The 25,913-nt window shown below is 42.0% G+C and overlaps 1 protein-coding gene across 5 annotated transcripts in view; it reads right to left on the bottom strand.

Moving 5' to 3' along the window:
• Nucleotides 1-25,913, bottom strand: part of SH2D4A (SH2 domain containing 4A) — a 59,371-nt gene that overhangs the window by 27,700 nt on the left and 5,758 nt on the right. For 4 of the 5 annotated variants that reach the window (XM_058720455.1, XM_058720458.1, XM_058720456.1 and 1 more), the window contains exons 3-5: nt 14,321-14,480; nt 12,761-12,932; nt 1-81 (exon numbers count right to left, since the gene is read on the bottom strand). In XM_058720455.1, the coding sequence (XP_058576438.1) occupies nt 1-81; nt 12,761-12,932; nt 14,321-14,480 (413 nt within the window). The remainder of the gene's footprint in view (nt 82-12,760; nt 12,933-14,320; nt 14,481-25,913) is intronic. The other variant, XM_058720454.1, reaches the window with a different exon arrangement.

Raw genomic sequence — 25,913 nt, 5'->3', positions numbered from 1 at the left:
CTGGTGAAATCCATATGCCTTCATACGATTGATAGAATCTGCCAACATTTGTTGAATATTTCTTGAGGAACTGGAGAATGACTAAAAATTAAATGAAACATGTTTTTATACCATTTAGAACTACAGTGCAGTTTCAGTAGATAATCTGTTAATGCTTCCTTTGTTTCAATGTTCCCTAACCTGCCCCACTCCCATAGATGTATGTACCAAAGCTTTCCACCACCAAAGTCCCTGAGTCCATAATGACTGAGGCAGTAGGGACGGGAGACCTCAGCCTCCCTACTCAGTAGGGGATTATTGCTCAAGACCCTGGAGCTGGTGTTTTGGTCGTGACAAGTGGGTTTCTCTTTTTTGTTCCCAGCTGGCCTCAGGGCTCCAGAATGACTTCTAGACATCACCATTACTCCTTAATTTAATTATCTTCTTCTCTTAATCCCTGCTCTACGTCATCCCCTGTTTTAGTTCAGACCAGAGAAATGCTTCGTCTCTGCCATTTAACTGCATATGCCTTGCTCCCTGTCTAGGACTGGAGGCATGACTAGAATATCAGTTTGGTGCTTGGGAGCCCTGGCCACTTTCTCTGTCTGATCACTCTCCTCCCCTCCCCACCTCTCCCACCCCTGTTACCCAGCCCAGTATCTGGCTTTATGCTGCTCTGGATGGATTTCCCAAGAGGAAACTCCTGCCAATGTGGTTCCCAGATCCATTGCCCAGATTCCCTGGTGTCACTCCTGCCTGCCACATGCCAACTGCTCTGGCATTGTGACTGAGCTGGCATATCACACGGAGTGTCTCTTAAGGCCAGGTCAGTTACACAGGCCCCTGTCCCCCTGCCCCGGCCTGATGCAGTGTTGGGCCAAGTCCCAGTATGAAAAGTCACATGAGCCTCTCACAACCCATATCACCATGATTTATGTGCCCTGTGCCTGAGGACTCACTCCTGAATTTTGGTATCGATCAGAAATTGTCAGTAAATTTTCAGAAAAAGGTTGGTACCGAGATTCAGTGTGGAGCATAAGATACTTCAGGGTCATTACTATGTCATGTAATAAACCAGTGTGACTACCTCAGTTTTATCCCTTATCTCACAGTAGCTACATTGCTTTTCCCAGCTGCCCTAGCAGTTAGGTGTGCCCATGGGAATAAGTTATTTCCAATTTGTGATATCTGGTATTTGCCACTCCTATTCAAGTCCTTAAAACCTCCTTCACGCATTCCTCTCCACTTCCCACTTCCCCCTTCCTTTGGGCTGAAATGGTGATCACAGTCATGCCACTACACCTTCAGTCCCTGAGTGACTCTGTGGACCTGGGCCTCCTGAACCAGAACCATTCTTTGAAGTTCTAAGTGAGAAAGATGAACTCCTGTTGTGTTTTGCCTATTGCTTTGTTGGTCTATTTGTTATAAAAGTTTAGCCTATTTTAGTTAATAAAACTGGCCATGGCAATTGGTAGTGGCACTCTTCAAGCCCTCTGTTGAGATTTTTTACTAGTCATGGAGAGTGCTATTAATGCTAATTCCACTGAAGGCTACTAGTCATTAAAGGCGCATTATGACCAGGCACTGTGTTAGTAACTTAGTATTATTTTTATTCCTCAAGCACCTATGATGTATGGACAACACAATACCCAACTATCAGAGGAAGAAACTGAATCTCAGAGGAGTTGTACAGCTTTCTGGCATCATACAGCTGGGTAGTGCCAGAGTTTATACTTTTCCCACTATGTCAACATTGCAATGATAGGAAATGAGTTGTAGGTCAAAATGTTTCTTTATGCTTATTACTTGGCAAAATAATGAGTCCTATAGGTTTCACAATTGCTACCTACCATATTCTATCTCATTTTTTTTTTTAATTTTTTTTTCAACGTTTTTTATTTATTCTTGGGACAGAGAGAGACAGAGCATGAATGGGGGAGGGGCAGAGAGAGAGGGAGACACAGAATCGGAAACAGGCTCCAGGCTCCGAGCCATCAGCCCAGAGCCTGACGCGGGGCTCGAACTCACAGACCGCGAGATCGTGACCTGGCTGAAGTCGGATGCTTAACCGACTGCGCCACCCAGGTGCCCCTCATTTTTATTTTAATATTATAAAAGGATACATAACTGCTCTGCATCTAAAACAGAATAGTATAGTAGCCAGTTCCCTATCTGTGAACAGGTTAGAACTGTTCTAACAGATTTTATACATGTCTGTTGAAAAGTCCAACATGACTTTGAAGAACTTGAATTTGTAGTCTCTGAATAAATTTCCACCATAAGGAATGTGAGCTTTAAAAACAGGCCCACTCTCCCTCTCGCTTTATTTAATGATATAAGATCCGTGGAACATCATTTTGCAAAAAGGATCAGTTTCTTCTATGTTGAAAATTAGGAGGGGGGCACCTGGGTAGCTCAGTCAGTAAAGCATCCAACTTTGGCTCAGGTCATGATCTCATGTTTTGTGGGTTTGAGCCCTGTATCAGGCTATGCATTGACAGTGCGGAGCCTGCTTGGGATTCTCTCTCTGTCCTTCCCCCACTCAGGCTCTTTCTCTCTCTTTCAAAATAAATAAATAAATTGAAGAAAAAAACTTTAAAGAAAAAGAAAATTAGGAGACTGGTAACCACCCTCCCTTGTCTGCTCAAGCACTGTACTCAGGTTCTAGCTATGGAACCAGCCACTAGTCTGTAGCAGGACCTGGACCTAGGCAGCCAGCAGAGCTTTGGACTGGGGATTTGTCACCAGCACTCATCCACCCTCAGCCTTTAAGCTCGCAGACTCTCAGTTGTTTCCTGAATTAGCTTCAGGCTAACAGGGCTTGGACAGGTCTCTTCTAACATATATTCTACTTTGTCAAACCTTTTTCCCCCATCACTTGCCAATTACTGTCATCTGCATGGCACTTGAAGCATACTGTGTGAGTTATTCTTTGTCCCTTAGAATTATTTGCTCAATTGAATGATTCATCTTATATGCACATACAGCATTGTTTCCTTACCACTTGCTTTTTTTATTATCTTTTTTCCTATATTATCTATCTACCACCAAGGGCAGACCACCCCAAGATGGACTACATTGGCATGAAGGTAATTTTTGAGTTAAAAGCAATCAAAACCCAGCAGATTCAGGAAAAGCTCGTTACCTTCCCACCTCAACTACTTAAAAGAATTTAGATAGAGGTCTTGCTCCAGGAAGAGAGCTGTCACTAGAGATAACTCCATGACACTATGAACTAGGTATAGCAGAGAGAGAGGAATCTAGCAGAGCCTGATTGGTCAATGTCCTCTGTGTCTCATTCTTTCTGAGTGGCCCAGAAATTTGTTTTTACCAAACATTTACTCTTTTTTATCATCCTGTGAATTGCAGGAAGTCCCAGACCCCTAGAGCCCCTTTCTCCTTAGTTCAGAATGATATATACACCACATTTTGCTTGACTGTCTTCAGAATTTCCACATCTGTGTGGGTTTCTCATACATAGGAAATTAAATTTGATTTTCTCCTGTTAGTCTGTCTCGTGTCACTTTGATTCTTATTCTGGCCAGAAGGACCTTGAAGGGCAGAGGAAATCCTTCCCCGACACCAGCATTTCAACATTCTCACTGCTTTTGCACTTCTCAGAAATGATGGGGTTATTAATACTCTTAAGATAATTCAAAATTGGGAGCACCTGGGTGGCTCAGTCGGCTGAGCGTCCAACTTCAGCTCAGGCCATGATCTCACAGTTCCTGAGTTCGAGCCTCACGTCAGGCTTTGTGCTGACAGCTTGGAGCATGGAGCCTGCTTCAGATTCTGTGTCTCCCTCTCTCTCTCTGCCCTCCCCACTCATGGTCTGTCTCTCTCTCTCTGTCTCCCAAAAATGAATAAATGTTAAAAAAAAAAAAAAAAAAAAGATAATTCAAAACTAAGCACAGACAAATGAGCCAGACAATGAAATTGACCGGAACTGAAGGGATAATGTGACCATCAGCACCATCTGCTGGTGCCATCAGATTTGACATCCTTTCTTTGTCACAAGTTTTAGGTTCTGTTCTCAGTATACCAAAGCTCTGAGTTGGTTCTTGAGTAGAGGAGTCAGAGCATAAATAATTTCAATTAGTTTAATAACCACCCAGTTAATAACTACCTGATACTTCTACTGAAGTACTTCTATAAGTCTAAAATATATGGTAAACTCTAAAAACTCTTCACATATACCAAGAACCACATATAAAAATTCTAGTTTTCAAGGTGAACCAAGATTTGCCATTATTCCAAAGTGCTAAAATAATATGAAGAACTAATGAGGACTTGTATAGAATGGGTTCATTCAGATACACTTACCCATTCTACAAATACATGAAATACAAGTTCAGTATAGTAGACTGAAAACAGTATGATCCAAGATTTCCTTTATTAAAAAACAACCAGATTATTGGCTCAAAAGTGACTATTTATGATGTTAATACCAGATGGAGACAATCTCAGGAATGCTGTTGCCACTCAACATTCCCAGAGTGAAGATGAAGAGGCTTCTTGGAGAAGGCATCATGCCCCCTCTGAAGCTTCCATATGATGCTATGTTCCAGGGAATATACTTTTTTATTATTCCTATTATTAGAAAGAGAGGAAAACTACCCATACCTGCATAATTTTTGCTTTCAAAGCACTTTCAAGTCCGATACATCATTTGACCTTCATTATCAATCCTATAAGAGAATCAAAGCAGGTACTGTCCCTTTACAAAAGAGGTAAGGTGACATGTTATAGGTAGGAAATCAGAGATTGAAACCATGTCCTCTCGATGTCTACAGCTCAGTCTTTCCGTGGGGTGTCCCAGAGAGAATGTGTGCTTGTTCTCATGCATACAAGCCACAGCACCCTCTTCCCATTTGCTACATTACAGAGGCTTCTGCAGCTGCTGAAACTCTATGGGCACAGTTAAAGCAATCTTACCTGCTTCATATCCCCTTTATTTAAAAATAAAAACTGCCACAGAATATGACTCCACAAAATAAAGTGAAAACTTGAAAGCCAATGGCATCAGAAGGTAGTAGACTTCCTGCAGACACTGAGTCAGAATGGTCCCTTCTAGTCAGTGCAGGCCCAACCAGATCTGGGAGTGGAGAGCATCTGTATTGACCAAAGGGTAGTGCGTGTGTGTGTGTGCGCATGTGTGTGTGTGTGTGTGTGTGTGTGTGTGTGTTATGTATACAAATTACTGTTAAATTTAGAAGTATGGCAATTCAAATCTATATAAGCAATTGGATTATCAAAAGATACTGTAGCAACATCTGTATTACATGATTACAAATCATATTTCCCCCAGAGACTATGTGTCCCATGAGAATTATTCTAATTATATTCACTTTTAAAACTGATTTGAGGGGTGCCTGGGTAGCTCAGTCAGTTGTACGACCTACTCTTGATTTTGGCTCAGGTCACAATCTCATAGTTCATGGGATCGAGTTCCACATCAGGCTCCATGCTGACAGTATGGAGCCTGCTTGGGATTCTCTCTCTCTCTCTCTCTCTCTCTGACCCTCCCAAACTCATGCATATATGCACATGTCCTCTCTCTCTCTCTCAAAATAAATAAATAAACATTTAAAAAAGCTGATTTGAAAAACAGTTCGTTCTGTCTTTTAACTTAATACTCTGTTTAAAAGTATGGCTATGCAATTTATTAACTGCAAATAAACCAGAAAACTCCAATAAACATAAGATTTTTAGCATTCAATTTTTATGGTAAAGATTAAAATGATGAATTAACAGGCTAAAACCAAGAGTTTCCTTTTGAAAAAAAATTACTAGATTAAGTGTTTAGCCATCCTGTTCTTACACCTCTTAAATCCATGGTATTCCTTAATGGATAAAAGGTCAGAATAATGAAGGCAAAGACTATGTCAGCTTAATTCACTGATAGCTGAGCCCTCAGCAAACAGAACAGTGACTGGCACTTAGTAAGGTTCAATAAATATTTGGTGCATGAATGAACATACCATAAATTCATGAAGCACTTTCTCAATCATTATAAAATATTTAGTCTAGTTTTAATATTAATCAAGAGAGACAATTAAAATTCTCTGAAAATTGATGCTCTATAACTCACCCATTTTGCTAACCAGGTCATTGGAATAATCATATCCTGGTATTTCCAGCCATTTTAAATAAAATTTCCCAACGATGACTATAATATTAAGCATTTGAGCATACTGGGATTTAGCTTTTTCCTTCTAAAATAATGAGAGAGGCAGAATAATGAAATTGCTTTGATAAAGTTATGAAGGAGGATAATATGGGGTAGAGATATCTTTCAAAGTCCAACTAAACTAACAAGATGAAAAATGGGACAATCAATTTTACTGTTGAAAATATGGTACATGGTCCCTGTGGAATGATTTTACTGAAACATGAATTAGGACAACAGAGACCCTAGAGAGTCTTTCCTTACTTTGCTAACAATGTTCCTAGTAAAATCTATGCACACGGACTACTAGATAGCCTGACTTAAAAGTACAGCAGACTCTAATATTGTGTGTAATTTTATGGAACATCTTTAAATAATATATTGTCTGAGTTTATTTTGTCCATATTAGAGCACTGAACTGTATACTGAATGAACATCTGTCCACTTTCATTGTACCTTCCCCCTATAACCCCTCACAGCAATGTGCAAATAGGAGAACTGGCAGGGACATCCTCGGAAAATGTAATAATGCAGAACCAATAGGGGTTGTTAGGGCAAAGCATTTCAGATATGAAAGACTTTCAAAGGCTGCCCTTACATTTTCACTAGGGACACACCTGATATATGTTCCATGAAAAACAAAATGAAGACAAGCAAGGGAAATAAAGTAATTATTAAATATAAAGTATAAGGATAAAATAATAAAAGATTGTTAAGAGAGAAAAGAGTCTTAAAAACATGATTGATATGGGAAGTCTTGACATAAGGGAATATAGGAACCTAACTATAATATTTATATCATACATAATAGTATACAAAACACTTCAATATATATTGCCTCATTGATTCTCATATCCAACCCAGTGATAGGCTATATCTGCCATTTTTAAAATTTTTTTATTTTTTAAAGTTTAATTATTTTGAGAGAACATGCATGCAAGCAGGGGGAGGGGCAAAGAGAGAGAGGGAGAGAGAGAGAATCTCAAGCAGGCTTCTCGCTGTCAGCGCAGAGGATGATGCTGGGCTCAACATGGGGCTCAATCTTATGAACCATGAGATCATGACCTGAGCAGAAATCAAGAGCTGGTTGGTTGACTGAGTATCCCAATGCCCTATAACATACTGTTTTTAAAAGCATAACAGTTTAAATGGCTTCTAAGGCCCTAGGATTTTGTAATTCTATCTTCTATAAAATTTTATTCTATAGTCTACCATGAAATTCTACTATGTTACATGGAAACCACTTGGGTAATTATATAACTTTCTGATTATGGCTCCACTCTTGAATTAATAAAATGAGCACAACAAACCCCTTGTCTGTTTTTGCCTAGCATACCCAATACTTTGTCTCTCACAAAAATAATTTTGCTTCCTGCATGCATACTAGAAGAGAATATACATCAAGGGAAACAGTTACTGGTTTGGGATTATCCATCTTTTTTCTTCACACCTGTTAAAAAGAAAACCATGGGCCCAAAATGGCATTGCCTAGCTTGAGACCTAAGTCAGTAAACCAAGACTTACTACCTAACATAACTGCAGTTTCACACCCCCAAAAAGGTAACCTTAAGCAGTCAGAATGGGAATTTCCTGGTCAGCTCTAGGAATTTTACTGACAGAGCACTCTGTTCCCCTTAGAAGGGTGAGCTTGTCTAAAACAATGGATTCTTTGCTAATAGTTTCTTTTTTCCATTCCCTTTCTACCTTCAAAAACTTTCCTTTTCCAAAACCCTTTAGAGCTCCCTTCTACTTACTGGATAGGATGTTGCCCAATTCATGAACCAATTAATAAAGTCAGTTGGGTCTTTAAAATTTGCTCAATTAGGGGCACCTGGGTGGCTCACCTGGTTAAGTGTTCAACTTTGGCTCAGGTCTGATCTCAAAGTTCATGAGTTGGAGCCTTGCCTCAGGCTCTGTGCTGACAGCTCAGAGCCTAGAGCCAGCTTCAGATTCTGTGTCTCCCTCTCTCTCTGTCCCTCTCCCGCTCACTCGCACACTCTCTCTCAAAAATAAACATTAAAAATTTTTCTTTTAATTTACTCAGTTTTTTGTTATTTAACACATCCAATTCAATCCTCAAAATTCTAGCTTGCATTTCAGGAACACATTTTCCCATTCTATTTACATTGAGGTTCCTTATTATAAGTGTGAACCCAACTCCCATTTAGGGATTGGCAATATGCCTGTCTGCATACAAGAGCCAGGCAATGCCATAATGGTTCCCAAGCCCAGGCACAGGGCATCTACTCTGGGGTAGGGTGCAGACTTCTCCACCCCGCCTACTCACCAAGCTTTAGTATGTCCCCGATTAAATCACCTAAGAAAAATTGTGATTTAGTACTACTGTTCACCCTTTACAAAACGCACAAGCCACATATAACCAAAACTTGGTTGCTCTATAAGTAGCACTTAGAGATGAATAAAGGTCCAAAAAAAACCCAACAATTCAGCATATTCTTTTCTATTCTTTAAAGAAGTGGTCTTAATCTTAGTATCTTGCTTCTGAATCTCTCCTTTATCAAGGCAAACAGCCAAATTCCGGTTTTAGACAACTGCTGGTTTCTGAGAGCACGTTTAACTTTGGATTGGAAGTGATGTATGGAAGAAGGAAAACCTAAGTGGAAGTCTTTCATTATGTCTGAAAATAGTTTTATAGGTTGTTCCTTCATTGCTATCTGCTAATGGGAACACAAAGCTAGGAGTTAGAATAACACTTAAAAATATAACCACCACGGTTTCAATGTCAAATTAACAATCAAAGTGTACATTTTAGTAGCATGTTTTTTTATCAGATCTTACAGTAAAATGACAGATATAAAAACAGATATCAGAGTCTTGGGACAGTGTGCACGCACATGTGCATATGTGCAAAGTAGGGGTAAAGAGGCAAGAGATGTTATCTCTAACTCTGTTTCTTTAAAGATATGAAGAGGAAAAATCTTGCTCAAGGCTTTTTTTTTTTTTTTTTTTTTGGAATGCTTTGAATCCCAGATGTTTGTGTTCTAATGTTTTAATCTTTTGTTTTGCAGTAGGGTCTACTCTGAAGGCCATTTCTACAAAAATGACAAATGAGATAAAATCTACAAGTGAGCAGATATAGTTTCATTCAAGGTCCCTCTTGGGGGCAAGGACAGTCAGTCTAGTGATTAATGAATAAGTTCCCCAGCCCCTACAAATTACATATAAACAGAGAAACACAAAGGGGCTTATCTTTGAATTAGCATATTCTGCCACTCTCCTAACCACACTCACAACTGTTTTGCACAGAGTGGGGAAAACAAATTCTCTCGCACAGAGTGGGGAAAACACTGGCTGTCCACATCCAGGATCCCTAAGAATTTCCACTTAGCTGCGGAGTACTCCAGTTCTCACCTAAACTCCCCAGGGAGAGGGAGCCTCACACAGTGCATTATCTGTCATTTTCTCTGGCTCCTATTAACTCCCAGTCAGACTTGTCTTTGCATGGGAATGGCATCTGCTTCCCCACCTGCATATCTCAAAACCTGGCTGGGTGACAGCTAAATGCTGATATGTATCATCACCTCTAGTTCAGCGACAGGCACCCAGTAACACAGTGTTCGCTGTGATCCACTGAGAACCACAACACTCTCACTAAATACTAAGCAGAACACTATTTCTGAGTTTCCCAAGCACTATCACCACTGCCAAAAATAGGAACAGGGTAGGTATTTCGTAGAGGGCAATAGCTTTTCAGAAAAAGAACCATACATTCAACTCTAAGCCAGGCATTACTTCAGCCTCCTCTGCAGAATACACAAACCACTGAGGCTCCTGTGGCCTCCAACTCTTCATCTGAAAAATGAAAAGGACCAAGGCTGGGCCTGCGATAAAACAGCATCTTATAACTGAAGGATTTCAGGGGACAATTCTTGCTGCTTCCATCAGATGGTATTGGGCAAACATCCTCATGTTGATAAATTTTCTCAGCTTCTTTTGTAAAGAAACTGTGTTGCTAATTTAATCCCTACTTTAGAGGGGGCCTTGATTCCTTACAGGATTCTGCCCCAAGTCGCAGAGCTGCCTCTGAAGACTGAAGCCTCCATTCCAGACTAGAGGTCTCCTGCGTCAGCAGTACTGTTTCACAGTACCCGGTTCTGAATCGGGCAGTCTTACCTCTGGCCATTTGTTAAAATGAAAATTTTAAATCAATATAAGTATATTCTTTTAAAATTTTTTCATGACTATTTGAGTGTGTAGAAAATTGCTCTGAGACTGGACTCCAAGTTTTCTAAACCCTGAAGTGGGGGTCAAACAACTATTGTCAAACCGCCCCGCCCCCCACCCCAGACTTGCTTCTCATGACTCTAAGGGTGAAACAAATTCTTCACTCTTAGAATTGGGGCAAATCTTTTATGATTCTACAAGAGAGCTCCTTGGATGACTCCATCTGCTAATGAATATATAAAATAAATCATTGTTGGGGCACCTGGGTGGCTCAGTCAGTTAAGCATCTGACTCAGGTCATGATCCCAGGGTCATAGGATCAAGCCCTACATTAGGCTCTGCACCGAGCATGAAGCCTGTTTAAGATTCTCTCTCTCTCTCTCTCTCTCTCCTTCTGCCCCTCACATGCACTCTCTTTCAAATAAAAAAATAAATAAAATAAATTTTTAAAAATAATTTAAAAATAAAGTAAATCGTTGTTATATTGGTATAAAATGATCGAAATGCAAACCTATACATTGGGCTGTTTAGTGTTCTGGTCCCATGGAGGGAAGGGTACAACTCTCTACATATCTCTACATTTCACAATCTCTTCTACATTGTGAGAAGATTAGCTATTTTCCAGGAGGGCCAAAAGATGAGAGTTTTGAGTCTCAGGCAGAGGGCTGTGGAGAAAAGCTCAGAATAGGATTGCCAATTGACTGAGAAAGATAAAACTTGTACCTCAATTCCAGAAATGAGACTGGATTAACCTCAGCCTTGTACTACTGGGCTTGAACCTCACATCTTTGCCTAAATTCTGCTTGAATCTGAAAGTCCAGACCCCATGGTGAGGCTCATCCATTAAAACTGTATGGAAACCATCCTTAACATCTGTAGTGATACAAAAAATATTCTATTTCAGGTCATGCCTACGGGTGTTGTTTAGGACCATGAATGTTTAGAGGTGGAAGAATTTATGAGGAATCATCTCACCAAACATTCCATCTCCACAAGCTAACTCCTATGGCCAACAGTCTAAATAAACATGTAAGGGATTCTTCCTAAAGCTTCCAGATAAGAACCCAGGTCAGCCAAAACCTTGATTTCTGCCTTTTGAGACCCTCAACAAAGGACCTAACCAAGCCATGTCGGAATTCTGACCACAAGAGCTGTCATATAACAAACAGGTATTATTTTAAGCCATTTGGTTTACAGTAATTTACTATGGCAGCAATAGAAAATGAACACAAGAAAAGCCTGATTCCTCTTCCATAATATGGCCTATCAGCACCTCAAATGCACCTTCCAAGTCCCAGCCAAAGTACTTTATCCCAGTCAGGCTGCCCTCCTCCCTGTATCCCCACAAATGATGCTTTCCATTTTCTCACCACAGACATTCTGCATATCCCCATGACATCAGGCCTACCCCCATCCCTGCCTTCTACAAACCAGTCAAGCCCTGACCTTCTACCCAGCTGGAACTTAATTATGTCCTTCCTTAGTACTAAGTGCTTCTAATCTTTCCTCTAATTCCTGAAGGATGAAGACCTTGTCCTGTGCCTCCTTTGTGGCTCCATAATATCCATCATTACATGTATTGGCCCCTTGGTAAGTATTTGTTAAGAAAAACACTGATTCAATCAATCCAGCCAAATCATGCAAGGTCTTCACCCATGCAGCCTGCACAAATGACACTCTTACAGCAGGGGCAAGGTTTGGAGTATGTCATAATATCATTTTATTGTTCTTCCAAACTATAACCTAAGTAGCAAATGATGTCTGAGCTTTTTGAACCAACTGAGACACAAGAGAATTCAGAACAATTCTGATTATAAAATTCTGTTGAGGAAATAGCAGTCCCCACAGTCACAAGCAGAACCTAGGAAGCCAGTGAGGCACTGAGGTGTAGTCCTCAACCAAAAGGGGAAGACTTGATAGAGAATAATCTACATCACAAATGTGCCAGCGTTCTAGGACTAGAATCAGTCAGCCACAGCCTGTATGCCAGACCTGGCGCTGTTAGGTAAGTAAGGTTTTACTGGAACAGAGCCACATCTATTATATTATGTACAGTTGTGACAGAGACCGTACGGTCCACAAGCCTCAAGTATCTACCATCTGGCCCTTCACACACAAAAAAGTTGCCAATCCCCGTTATAGAAGACATATAATAGGGAAAAAATAAACCCCCAAATTACCTTAAAATGCAAAATTTTATTCCTAGAGTTCCTTCTTCACAACTTCAGTCCATGAAAAAGGGGTGCTTTACCTTTTTTGTGAAATAGCAGGAGAGTCAAATTGAACATCAGGGCCTTCCAGCTGGGAGGGATTTTTCCCAGAAAAGTCTGAGAGCCTGATGTTCAACTACATTCATCTCAGTGGCCCCAATATCTTTCACTTCCCTGGTTATGAAATTCTGCATGTTTACAGATATGAAAGACTCACTGGAATTTTCTCTTCTTCAAGGGGTGGTGCCAGTCTAGAGCCTTTCCCCAGCTCCTCCTCTTCCGCTGCTTTCTTACAGATATTCTGAGACTCCAGGGTATCTGGTGCTTGCAGATCATAGTACTGTGATCTCGTTTTCAAGCTATTGGCAAATTCTTTGGACTGAGTCTTTCTGAAGAGAAACAAATGTGGAATTATCAAAAACACTCTCCAACATGGATAGCTTTTCCAAAGCAGATGCCTACATTCAAATTATGTGAAAAACAGTAATAGATACCATTTACCGAGTGAATAGGCTGAGCCCTTTGCTAGTATTTTAAAGACATTAACTTAATCCTCATAACAGCCCTCAAGAAAGGGGTTGTTATCCTTGCTTAACTCAAAAAAGCTCAAAATAATTATTTTATTTATCCAAGGCTACATAGTGGCACAGGCAGGATTTGAACCCAGTTCTGCCCAATTCCTGTTCAGAAGCTAAACTGCTAGAGCACACTGCCTTCCTCTGATAAGCAGCAAATAATTAGTTTATCTCTGCATGCTCATTTATACGTTAGTTACAGGAGCTGTGGGCAGCATCACCAGCCCTTGGGAACTGAACTGAGGTCTGTATGTCTGCTTCTATCTCATCAAGGGATAACAGGCTTCACAGAAGTCACCCTGGGCACCCTGCAGAGGGGATCAATCATCTGCCTCACTGCTACCACTCAAGTTACCTTCCTAGATCTCCAGCTGATCATGTCTCTTCCTGATTCAAAAACTGCCACCATCCACAGGATAAGGTCCAAAGTCCTAAATCTGGCTTTCAAAGCACTTTAGCACATGGCCCTGTCTCCCGCTATTTGCCCACATATACCCCAAACACTCAGAAGAATTTATCATCACCCAAAGAACCTTACATATTCAAGACTAAGGATCTTGATTATGCCCTCTGCCTGCAGTCTCCTTCCTGACATTCTGCACTGAAAAACTCTACTTATCTTTTAAGGTTCAATTCAGATTTCACCTCTTTTGTGGGTAGGAATCATAGGTCCAGTTAATGCTTTGTTAATAACTTACTTATAGCACATATCACAGCCTATATCAGCTGAAGTTAGTGGTGCACCTGTTTCTCCTCCTAGACTGGAAGCTCCTTGTTCATTTTTGAATCCCCACCACCTAGCACAGGCCCTAAAAGGTCTGCTTACTCAGCTACCTATATCTAAGCAATCTTGTTTGAAGTCCTGAAGCTTGAACTGTCACTGCATTTCTTATTTCTATTCCTGATGCTCAGCTGTGTCAGCCTTTGGTGCTCCAGCATGGTTCTAGTGAAGCCAGTGATTCCTGGGGAAACCACATTCCAGATCAAACCCAGGGTGGCAAGCAAGGAAATGAAACAGCTGATTTGATCACATTGTGGGAATAAAGGGAACCACCAAAAGTCTAAAGAAACTTGCCCGACAGATCTAAAGTTACTCTTGTGACTCTGCCCACCTCACTCTCCCTCCAGCTACTGTGAAGAAGAGGCATCTTTGCATGACTGTATAATCTGGCCAGCCTCTCACTGGTTTGTAGATCTCATACCTGAGCTCTTCCGCTTCCTGCTCTGCTTTCAGCTGGGCCCTCTCAGCAATAATTTCATTACAGAGAACATCGTAGGGTTTATCTAGATGGTGTTCACCCATCACCCAGACCCAGACTTCCTTATCGGCTCCCAGTTTCCAATGAACAGATTTGCCATTCTCTGCAAGTAAAACAAAATTTAGATTGGACAAATATCTTTAGTCATGGGTTATTATGTTTGCCATCATTAAAGTATTGTGTCTTCAGGAAAAAAGCTATTGGATGAGACAAAGTGCTTCCAATCTGCTCAGGAAGCAGCAGCATTCCCAGGGAGCAATGGAGGTGGTAGCAGTTGGTGGCGGCTGTAGCAGAATATGGGAATATGGTTTTTGAATGTGCCCATTTAATAAGTAAAGAAGGTGATATGGGAAGAAGCCATGTATTATTTACATTACCTTCAGGGGAACAGAGCTAACATCAGATATCAGAACCTCTCAAGTCTGAGAGTCTCCTGGAACCCCAGAATGACACAGCTGCTCCAGGGTTTGGTATTTTCATTTTAGAATCAGTCTGGCTTTAATTGAACTCTTAGCCCTGCCACTTCCTAGCTGTGTGCCTTGGACAAATTATTTAGTCTCTCTAAGCCTCAATTTCCTCATCTGCAAAATGGGGGTAGAAGCATCTAGGACACAGGATTGCTGTCGGGAGCAGGCAGGCTAGATATGCCACGTATTCCCCCTAGTGCCCAACACATAGCAGGAGTTCACGAGAGGTCAAGTGCTCTGGTCACCCTCCTATTGTTTATTTACGTGGCTGCTCAGAGATTCACACCAGCTTGTGAGAAGATAACACTACCGGTAGTGTGATACTTGGTGAAGTTACTTAAATAACACTTGTTTACAATGGGTCGCAGGGGTTGTATTACATTCTAGTTCCCGTACTCCTGAGATGCAGCCACACAGGTCACGCTCCCTGAAACTGGGGGAAAGTGAAGCACACCTGGGAGAGGCCAAGAGGTGCAGTCCCTAAATCTAAAAGCTCCAGAGCAGACCTACCCAGGGCCATTATGGGCCATGTTATGGGTCAAGATCCCTGTGCCCCAAGGACCCCAAATTGGCCAGTGGTGTTGAGCATGGGTAGTAGGGCACCTGATGGAACACAGGCCAGGCCATGCTTATAGGTTAGAAACCCACACTGGGATTGTGTCTCATCTCTGTACATTATGTGAAGGTTTCCAGTTAAAGTATCTGCTGTCCAATGATTGTTTTTCAGGATACACTGAAAAAGTGGGCTATTCAAACAGAGATATGTTTTTATTTTGGCACTTTCTACCCTTCTGAGTGCAATGGAGACATTCTACAGTATAATAAAATTCTAAATAGGATACTGGGGTAGAGGGGAGGGGAGACAGAATCTTCACTATAAAAGGAGTCAAATGTATCATTTAGGAGGAAGCTGACTTTGCACTGTTTTCACAAGTGGAGAAACATTGAAAGTGGCAAGTAGGTCCGAAGGGAAGATCAATCCCAAGTGGGCCTTCATGGGGATGGGCCCTGGCCAGCTGTGGCTCTGTGTGAGGAAATGCCAAATGGTTCAGTAACTTTAGAAAGCTGTCATACCTCATGAAATTTGCTTTATTAGGCTCTCTCGGGGCAACTAATAACATTTTTTACTATGTCCATCTCTCAACCTTCACCTAAATGATTACCAATATTTTTGACAGCAGGAGACAGATGCCCTGAGAGGAGTGTGGCAGAGGGCCAGGGGAGGCAGACAGGAAGGTCCCAGGGATTCCAGCAGCTATGCTCAGGACAGCAGGACACATTCCCCGAGAGCACCCTCCATGGGCTGCAGGCAGAACTCTTATGGGAAGGTGTTGCCCTGCAGAGCTGGGTGGGGGACAGATCCCAGAACTGCCTGTGGGCACATGAAGGTGCTTAGAACTATAAGTAGAGAAGGCAGCTAGAGGAGAGGGTGAGAGCCCTGAAATTTTAGAAGCAAGGCAGTGGCGAGAGCATGGTGACGGTAAAGAGATTGCGGCTTGGAGGCAAGAAAAAAGAGAATTGTCAGATCTAGCCAGATGCCAAAAGAGGGCTCTTGACAGAATGGCACTGACAATAATATCTGTTCTGAGTCCTCCTCACCCTCAGGAGCTCTTAAATATTGCCTGAGAGCAGAGACTGGAGGGGCTTCAAGGGCTTCCCCACGACTCCCTAAAACCTTAGGGGAGAATGGAGAAGATTCTAGTAAAACCAATGTTAGCTCTGATACCCTCAGTTTTTTGTTTTTTGTTTTTTTATAAATGTTTATTCATTTTTGAGAGAGAAAGAGAGAACACACGCAGAGAGAAAAGTTGACAGAGGATCCTAAGCAGGCTCTGTGCTGACAGCAGGGAACCCCATGTGGGGCTCAAACTTAAGAATTGTGAGAACTCATGAATGTGGGATCATGACCTGAGCTGAAGTTGGACACTCAACTGAATAATCCACCCAGGCACCCCTGATACCCTCAGTCTTATACCAAGATGCAGGAAGACTACTAAGGACTCTGTTTAGTGTATTTTACAAAAACTGATTGAGTTTCTAAGTCTGAGCACAATGCAGATGAGCTAAATGCTGCAGGGGACACAGGGAAAACACAGATGTGGCCATTTGTCCTGCAATTCATCTAAAGTCTGAGAGAAACAGCAAGGCATTAGGTTACTTATTTAATGCATTTTATTGCATATCTACTACGTGCTACGCACTTAGGTAAATATGTGTAAACACTTATGAACAAGACAGACCAACCCCTGCCCTCAGGGAACTTAGATTTTAGTTGGAGACAGAAGTTGAACATTTAATTATAAAAGTAATACAACTTGGGGAAGGGGTTGTGAAAGGATGCTATGGAAATTCTTCAAAAGAGGAACTGATCTGTTTGAAGGACCAGGGGAACATACATTATAACCACAAGAGACTTTAAGTCTGGTGAGGATTCACAGGATGGAGAAATTGCTTTGGAAGCACACAGAAGTAAAAAGAAGTTCTGTGAATTGAGTTTTGGTGGATGAACATGGAACTTAGAGAGTAGGGTGTAAGTTTGGTGACCTCCACAAAGATAGTGCGATGGAAGATCAGAGAAGGAAATCAGTGAAGAGCTATCGGGAATCAGTGTCTCAGTGAGAGCTCAAAAGAGTTTTAGATATCACCTGGTCATGGGCTGAGGATCATGCAGGGGGCCAGTGGGCCACGTGGCATGACTCCCAGATACCTGGCTAAATGATTTAAACTTAGGCCCTGTAGTGCATAAAGCCAGAAAGTGGTAGTAAAGTCCCAATGTTTCTACCAACTCTTTATGTGACCATGTATATGTTATTCTACCTCTCTGAGCCCGAGTTCCCTCCCTGATAAAACAGAGGTAGTAAGTCAGACCTTACAGGCCTGTCACATGATAAAGGCTCAAAAATATTAGTTCCATGTTCTTGATTAAGTGATCAACAAAGAGTCCATGACTTTCTCTGTGCAGGTGGTGCTAAGGTCAGAGAAATGACTTAGGAAGTGTAATAACACATAGGGTAGATCAGAGTAGTGGAGGTGGGTGGTTCAGTGGGTTAGTGGGGACAGAATGGAGGAGCAATGAGGTACCAGGAGGCAGGTACTCAGGGCCTGAATGAGAGAAAGGTCAGTAAGTTAAAAGTGGCTGAAAAGGAAGTACTCAAAGATGACGCCAACATTTTGAGACTTACTACCTGGGAGGATAGGGGAGTAATAAGCGGAAACAGTGACAGCAAGAAAATAAATTTGTTTAACAATAAATAAATAAATAAATTTGTTTGAGGAGTCAGGTAATGAGCTATTTTGGAAATGTAGAATAAATTATTTTTATCTTTACTAACAATCTACATGGAGAGCATCAGTAGATATCTGAACTATGGCACTGGAGTTCAGAAATGCTACCGAGACTGATAGTGTGAATTTGAAAGTTACTTTATAGCTGACCCCACTGAAGCCACTGGCATAGAAGAATCTGCAAAAGTCATGAAGCCTAGTGAGAACCTTGGAAAAGCATGTGCTCCATTTGGGAGGCAAAAGGGAAGAAAAAGAGCATTCTGATTAAAAGAGAAAAAAAAAAAGGACTTCTGATTCCTAAATAATGACATAATATAGAAGGAGCCTAGGGAGAAATGCACGGCCATACAGCCAAGAGAGGAAAAGGGAGCCAGTGTTCTGTGCCATGGAGACACAGAAAGGGGGATGGAGACCCTGGAGGGAGGGCAGTCTCAGGCAGTGTCTGATCTCAGAGTGTATTTTTAGGGAGACAGGCTGGGGACAGGCTACAAAAACAAGACAAAAAGGATGGGAAGAGGTGGAGGCTGGCAGTAACTATGTGCTCTGAGGAAGTAAAGAGGATTCAGTTCTCTGTTCAACAAATACTTCCTGAGCATCCGCTATGTTCCAGGCACTGTGACAGAAAGGGCAGCTTAGGAGCATGGATGGTTGAAAGATTTCTTTCAATAGAAGAAACTCAGGGTTTAGGGAAGGGAGAAAGTAAGGATGCCAGGGAGCAGGCCAGGAGAAGGAGGGCTAGAGGAGCGTGCAGAGAACAGGTAAAGAAGAAAATGTTGACAAGAAGAGGAGAAGAGCACCTGTCTGCTAGGAGCTGAAAACTGATCCACACAGACCCACATTTCTGTCCCCAGTGGACTTCCTTAAGACAGAGATATAAACTTAAGAGATCCTAATGAGGCAGGCCCTACATCTTGTTATAATTTAATGCTATCCATGCATTCTGGACTTTCTGTCTACTTCACCTTGAAATTATATGCACTGTTTTGTCAGAGGACAGTGAGAAAGGGACCTTTTCATAGCACTTCCTTTTATTTTATTTTATTTTTTTTTCAACGTTTTTTATTTTATTTTTGGGACAGAGAGAGACAGAGCATGAACGGGGGAGGGGCAGAGAGAGAGGGAGACACAGAATCGGAAGCAGGCTCCAGGCTCCGAGCCATCAGCCCAGAGCCTGACGCGGGGCTCGAACTCACGGACCGCGAGATCGTGACCTGGCTGAAGTCGGACGCTTAACCGACTGCGCCACCCAGGCGCCCCGATAGCACTTCCTTTTAATTATAAGGTTTATTCCCAGTCCTTGAATCATGTTTGTACCATGCAGTGCTCTTCATGCCTGCTATCTTAGGGATTCTCAAGAACTTCTAAAACCAACTTTTCTAGAACAGTGGATTAGTCCTGCTTAGGACTGCACCACAATGAACTGTTGTGCAGAGACTCTCATCCATACCTCATTCACATATAAAGTCTCTAACTAGGCAACGTTGTAAAATACCACGTAAAAATGGAGTGACACATGCCCTTGGCAAGGAAACGGCCAGGTTTATTCCAGGCCTACATTAGTGCGTGACACTGCTCACATCATCACTGTGTCTGACTTCTCCCTGTGTGGCAGGCCCAGCAGAAGTGCAGGAGGGAGAGACTGGAGGTGTCAGTGTGGATCATCTCAGGTTCAGGTCAATGCAGTGCTCAAGGCTCTCCCTGAACTAAGACTATGCTTCAGAGGGTCAGCAACTGGTTTCTAGCCCAACTAGATCTAACTCAGAAGGTCACCCATAGTAACAGGAGAGGGCGACAGATGGAGAGAGAAGAATTATATACCCTGTCCCCACAAAAAGAAGACCAAACTGAGTGAATAGAAGCCAGAGCATCAACATCAGGGGCCTCCTAACAAATTTACATATTGAACACAATGGGAGTATCATCAGGGCTGAGGTTATTAAACTATTGATATACTTCCCTAAACTCCCAACCTCTCAGTATCTCCCACCACTCTGGCCTCTCCTCTAGGACAGCCCACCCCCACATCCAGAACCAAAAGACTAGTGCCAGGCCAATGGGCACTTGAGTACTATGGCCATGTCCCTTCTAATTGATGCCCATGCCATGACTGCCATTAAATATTTAGAGTATCACCCAAGGCTATTAATGACCCCATTTTACAATGAGGAAATTAGGATCATGGAGGGTATTTAACTTGCCGAAGGTAACAGACCTAGTGAAATTGGAACCAGAATTCAAAACCAGCCGGTGAGGTTGCAAAACCTGTGATTAAGGTGGCCTCATAATGCACCCTCCAAACCTGAAACATTTCTTTTTCTTTTTTTTTCTTTTTTTTAGAGAGAGAGAGGGAGAGAGATCACATGAGTGGGGAGAGGGTTGGGGGACAGAATGGGGGGAGAGGGAGAGGGCGGAAAGAGGGAGGGAGAGAGAGAGAGAGAGAAAGAGAAAAAGAGAGAAAGAGAATCTTAATCAGGCTCCATGTTCAGTGCAGAGCTTGATACAGGGTTTGATGTGGGGCTCGATCCCATGACCCTAGGACCATGACCTGAGTCAAAATCAAGAGTCAGACACTCAACCAACTGAGCCACCCAGGCACCCCCAACCTGAAACACTTCTGAGAGCAAAAGAGAAAACCACCAAAAGGGATGCTAGGACAATGAATGTAGACAGGGCTCTGATGGTCAAGCTGGGGTGTGGGGTCACTTTCGCATTCCCTCCTGGCCCTGAAGAGCAGGACAAGGCAGGAAAAAGCAAGATCTAGCCCCATGTGCATGCAGAGTCCTATAGGGACTTCCTGAAATCGCTCACGACCATTGCTTTCCCCATTGTATGCTAGACTTGTCAAACTGGGTTAATAATCCTATAATTACTAACACTAAAGTTCATCTTTAAAACTTTAATAAATTTTTATGTTTATTTTAGAGACAAAAGGACAGAAAAGAAGCTGGAGAAACTGCATGGTGCTTGAACTATGCCCAGGAAAGTAGGGGGGACAGAAGCAGGTGAGAGGCCTGGCTTGGCAGTATAGGTCTGAGTGTCCCTGGCATATAGGTGATGTTTAACCATGAAAGGTAGAGGCAGTGCCCCAGGGAGATAATACAGAGACCTTAACCTAGAATCTGTGAACCCTGAGACTGTGAATGAGATTTAGGGAGTAAGTGAGCATTGTGAAACTACGCACAAAATGTTGTCTGTCTGTGATCCTCCCAACCCCACCTCAAGGTTACAAAACCACCAGTACAGAGTGGGGTACCCTCAGGGGAGTACAGCTATTCAGGGGTCAGGCAGAGGCAAAAAAGAGGCCATTATGGAGAGGGCAAGAAACCCATGACATCAAGTGAGAGACTCAGAGTGGCAACTCAAGAGTCAGGTAAGGCTGAGGAATCAACTGAGATCAGAACTGAATCCATCAGTGGAGGTCACCAAATGAGTTCCAGAGTGAAGGAAGGGGATGAAGTGCCCCTGAAGGTGGCACAAACAGGTGGTTTACAGTCATTCCTGGAAAAGGGAAGGCTTTGCATGTGGGAATTTGTTCCCCTGGTAGCAATGAGATGCAGCAAATAAAGTCTCATGAATCCATGTCTGTTTCAAGGGCACACATAGCCCCTCCTGTACCACACACAGCAACCACCAGCCCAGCCTACCTCTTAGGCTTCTGTCTGCTTGGAGACCCAATAAGATAACTGCTGGGCAACCCTCTACTGAGTGAAGGCCTCTTGTGTCTGTGTTACCAGAAAGAAATCACACACAACAAAGGCAGGGCCCTGATGCAAGCATACGTTTTCGAAGTGTGCAAGGCACCTACAGACAAAAGTAAGCTCAACATGTGGCATATTTGTTAGGAGCACCCACTTTCGGAGAGTCAGACTCAGGTCAAGCCCAGGTCTATCATTTAACTCGCTGTTGTCCTGGGCAAGCTAGTTAATAACCCAGTCTCACTTTCCTCACCTGTAAAATGTGAACAGTAATTCAGCTTCAGGCTTGGCTGTGATCATTTAATAAGATAATATATTTAAGCACCCAGCTCAGGATCTGATACTCCATCAGCTCAGTGGTGCTACTTTTATGGTCTAGGGCAGTGCTGTCCAAATGTGAGCTACATCTGTAGCCATACATTTACTAGTAGCCCCATTACAAGATCAAAAGAAACAGACGAAATTAATCTTAATGTATTTTATTTTACCCATGTTATCCAAGATATTATCATGTCAATATATAGTGAATATAAAATTTTTAATGTGGTGTTTTACATTACTTTCTTCCTATCAAGTCTGTGAAATCTGGTAATTTACATTTCTTACACATCTCAGTCCAGACTAATCTCATTTCATGTGCTCAACAGCCACATGTGCCTGTGGCTATCATACTGGACAACACAGCCTTAGACCTCTAGTTATTTGCCCCCAAAAGGCAGAGGAGATACATAATTCTTTTCCTAAGAATCACATTTTCCCATTACAGTTTGAAATGATTTTCTGATCTATTACTACGTTAAATCCATATTTCTGTTTTTCATCCCTCTCTACATTAGCCATAAGACTTCTTTTTTTTTAAGTTTATTTATTTTGAGAGAGACATGAGTGGGGGAGGAACAGAGAGAGGGGGAGAGAGAGAATCCCAAGTAGGCTCTGCACTAACAGTGCAGGGCTTGAACAATGCAGGGCTTGAACCCACGCAACAATGAGATCATGACGTGAGCTGAAATCAAGAGCTGGAAGCTTAACCAACTGAGCCACCCAGGCACCCCAAGCCATAAGATTTCTAAAAGGTTCCTGGTATACACAATATGTAAATTTTCAGTGATACTCTTTGAAAACTCACCACAGTAGACTGTAAAGAGAAAACAATGACAAGATGACAGCAAAAGAGCTGCCAAATGATGAACTATAATGGTGCAAAGGAAAGAGGTGGGGAGGGGCATAAGATATACTTAAAGGGCCAAGAAAAGGACACTTTCCAAAGCTGCAGCCTGGCTAAGAACTGCTAAGAAAAAACAGCAGTAAAGTCAGTGCAGTACAAACTATGCGGGGGCAGGAATGGGGAGGCCGGGAGCACAGGCCTGATAGGAGTTGAAGTGCACAGTGAGGTTTCAGCTAACAATGGCCAGGGGCTTGGCAGGTCAGCAGAGGACCAGCAATGACACTGCTTTGTACTATCTGTGGCTTTATCTTCAAAGACAGAACAAGATGAAAGACAGAGAAGTGCTGCCTTTTAGGGGGAAGTCGGGAAAGCTTTTCTTTTTCTGCAGTTAGAAGAGAAAACTAATTTAGTGCAAAATGTATTTTTCCAAGTGTTAAATTTAAGGGAGTAATAAACTTTTGACATGAAATACTGATAGAATATTCATTGTGTATATTAATATACTTTTTAAATGACCATTTAATAAGATAATATAAATTTTCTAAGAGGTAGATTCAAACTCTGCAAAAGAAGAATTTAAGCAAAGAAACTGAAATTATTGTCTTCAGTCATCACAAGGAGACCATTTCAGCAAACAGGAGAGGCCCAAAGTTTTACAAAGAGTCTGGGCCACTGACATTAGGGCAAGAACTCACTAGTCCCAAGGTCACCCACCACAGCAATATGCTATGTTCATAGTATACATGGTGCCCAAAGAGGTCCAGCTATCTCTGATAAACTCTGGCTAAAGATGCAGAGAGATGCATAAGCCAGTTAAGAAAGACAAGAAAGTGGGGCGCCTGGGTGGCGCAGTCGGTTAAGCGTCCGACTTCAGCCAAGTCACGATCTCGCGGTCCGTGAGTTCGAGCCCCGCGTCAGGCTCTGGGCTGATGGCTCGGAGCCTGGAGCCTGTTTCCCATTCTGTGTCTCCCTCTCTCTCTGCCCCTCCCCCGTTCATGCTCTGTCTCTCTCTGTCCCAAAAAATAAATAAAAAACATTGAAAAAAAAAAAAAAATTAAAAAAAAAAAAAAAAAAAAGAAAGACAAGAAAGTCATGTTTCAATTAGGACATGTTACTTACTGAAGGAAAAATTCTATTTTGGGTAGTATAGAGCACTGTGAAATCTAATAAATCTGCGTGCCTACTGGTGGTATGACTTTGCATATATTACTTAACCTCTCTGATTCTAAGTTTCTCCATCCATAAAACAGACAATTAATATTAACTTTGCAAAAGTTTAGTGAAAATGAGGCATAATGCAAGGAAAAGTGCTCTGCATAGTGTCTGACAAAATAGATATTTAATAAACAGCTGTTATTGATACCAATGATAATAAATGAGATACTCGTATTTACTTTGATATCATTAGAAAGGCTTAATTGTGGGGCACCTGGATGGCTCAGTTGGCTAAGCACCTGACTTCAGCTTAGATCATGATCTCATGGTTCGTGAGTTCCAGCCCTGTGTCAGGCCCTGTGCGGACAGCTGAGCCTGGAGCCTGCTTCGGATTCTGTGTCTCCCTCTCTCTCTGCTGCTCCCCCACTCATGTTCTGCCTGTCTGTCTGTCTCTTTCTCTCTCAAAAAATAAAAACATTAAAAAATTTTTTTAAAAAAATAAAGGCTTAATTGGAAAGGTTTTCATTAAAGGCAGTGTAAGGTAAGGTCACTAAACTGACTTCATTTTGAGTCTGTATATACCAACTCCCAAGTGTGATTCATTTTCTCAATCTTTGAAACCCTGAAAATTTATCAAATTTTATTTTTCCTGGCTTAATGAAAAACGAGGAGAAATTGGCCTTGAATGCCTCTGTAAGCGACCTTGAAAACTGTTTTTTAAAACAGCTTAGGTATTCATCCATGACAGAATTTGTGTCGGGGGAGGAGGAAGAACAGAAGTGGTTAATGTGTGCTTTTCTATGTCTGTGTGTGTATGTGCTTTAAGTCTTAAGGTGCAAAGAATTCCTGCCCCATGGTCTCAAAAGGCTCTCTCAAGCTACCAGGGACTCCTTGGGTCAGGAAGAAGTACATCTGAAAAATTAACTCTCATTAAAAAATATGCAGTATGGGGGCACCTCGCTGGCTCAGTTGGCACAGCATGTGACTCCTGATGTCAGGGTCATGAGTTTGAGCCCCATGTTGCGCATAGAGATTACTTAAAAAAAATGTGTCGTGGGGCGCCTGGGTGGCGCAGTCGGTTAAGTGTCCGACTTCAGCCAGGTCACGATCTCGCGGTCTGTGAGTTCGAGCCCCGCGTCAGGCTCTGGGCTGATGGCTCGGAGCCTGGAGCCTGTTTCCGATTCTGTGTCTCCCTCTCTCTCTGCCCCTGCCCCGTTCATGCTTTGTCTCTCTCTGTCCCAAAAATAAATAAAAAACGTTGAAAAAAAAAAAAAAAAAAAAATTAAAAAAAAAAAAAAAAAAAATGTGTCGTATGACTTTTTCCCTACAGCAGTATTTACGTTTTGTCTTTTAAAGATAACTCAAAGAAAAATCTCTTAAAGTATAAGAAATATAAACATAATTACTATAAAAATGCTGATACAATGACTCTTTGTGTGGCAGTAGAATACTAGGCACTAGTGACTAAGTGGGAGAGAAGTCTTCCTTAATATCCCCAAACCAAAACTGCACAGGTGACTTTTTCCTTCAGCTTATGGTCAATCTGGTTTCAAGTAAGAGATCTGCTTATAGCTACACAAGTTCATGGTAATTGCTATGTGTGTGGAGGTATGTGCATGTAAGTATACACTTCAAATTGATAAACTGCACTATCTCCATAATATTTTCAATAACATTTAGGGTCCACCTACCAAATTGGAACTTGTACCTGGCTTGCTTCTAACTAGTGTGAAATGTTAAAACAAGCCTAGAGCCACTATAGTAACACA

Source organism: Neofelis nebulosa, chromosome 3, assembly GCF_028018385.1.
Source record: "Neofelis nebulosa isolate mNeoNeb1 chromosome 3, mNeoNeb1.pri, whole genome shotgun sequence".
Taxonomy (NCBI): Eukaryota; Metazoa; Chordata; class Mammalia; order Carnivora; family Felidae; genus Neofelis; species Neofelis nebulosa.
This window is presented reverse-complemented; position numbering and strand designations above follow the sequence as displayed.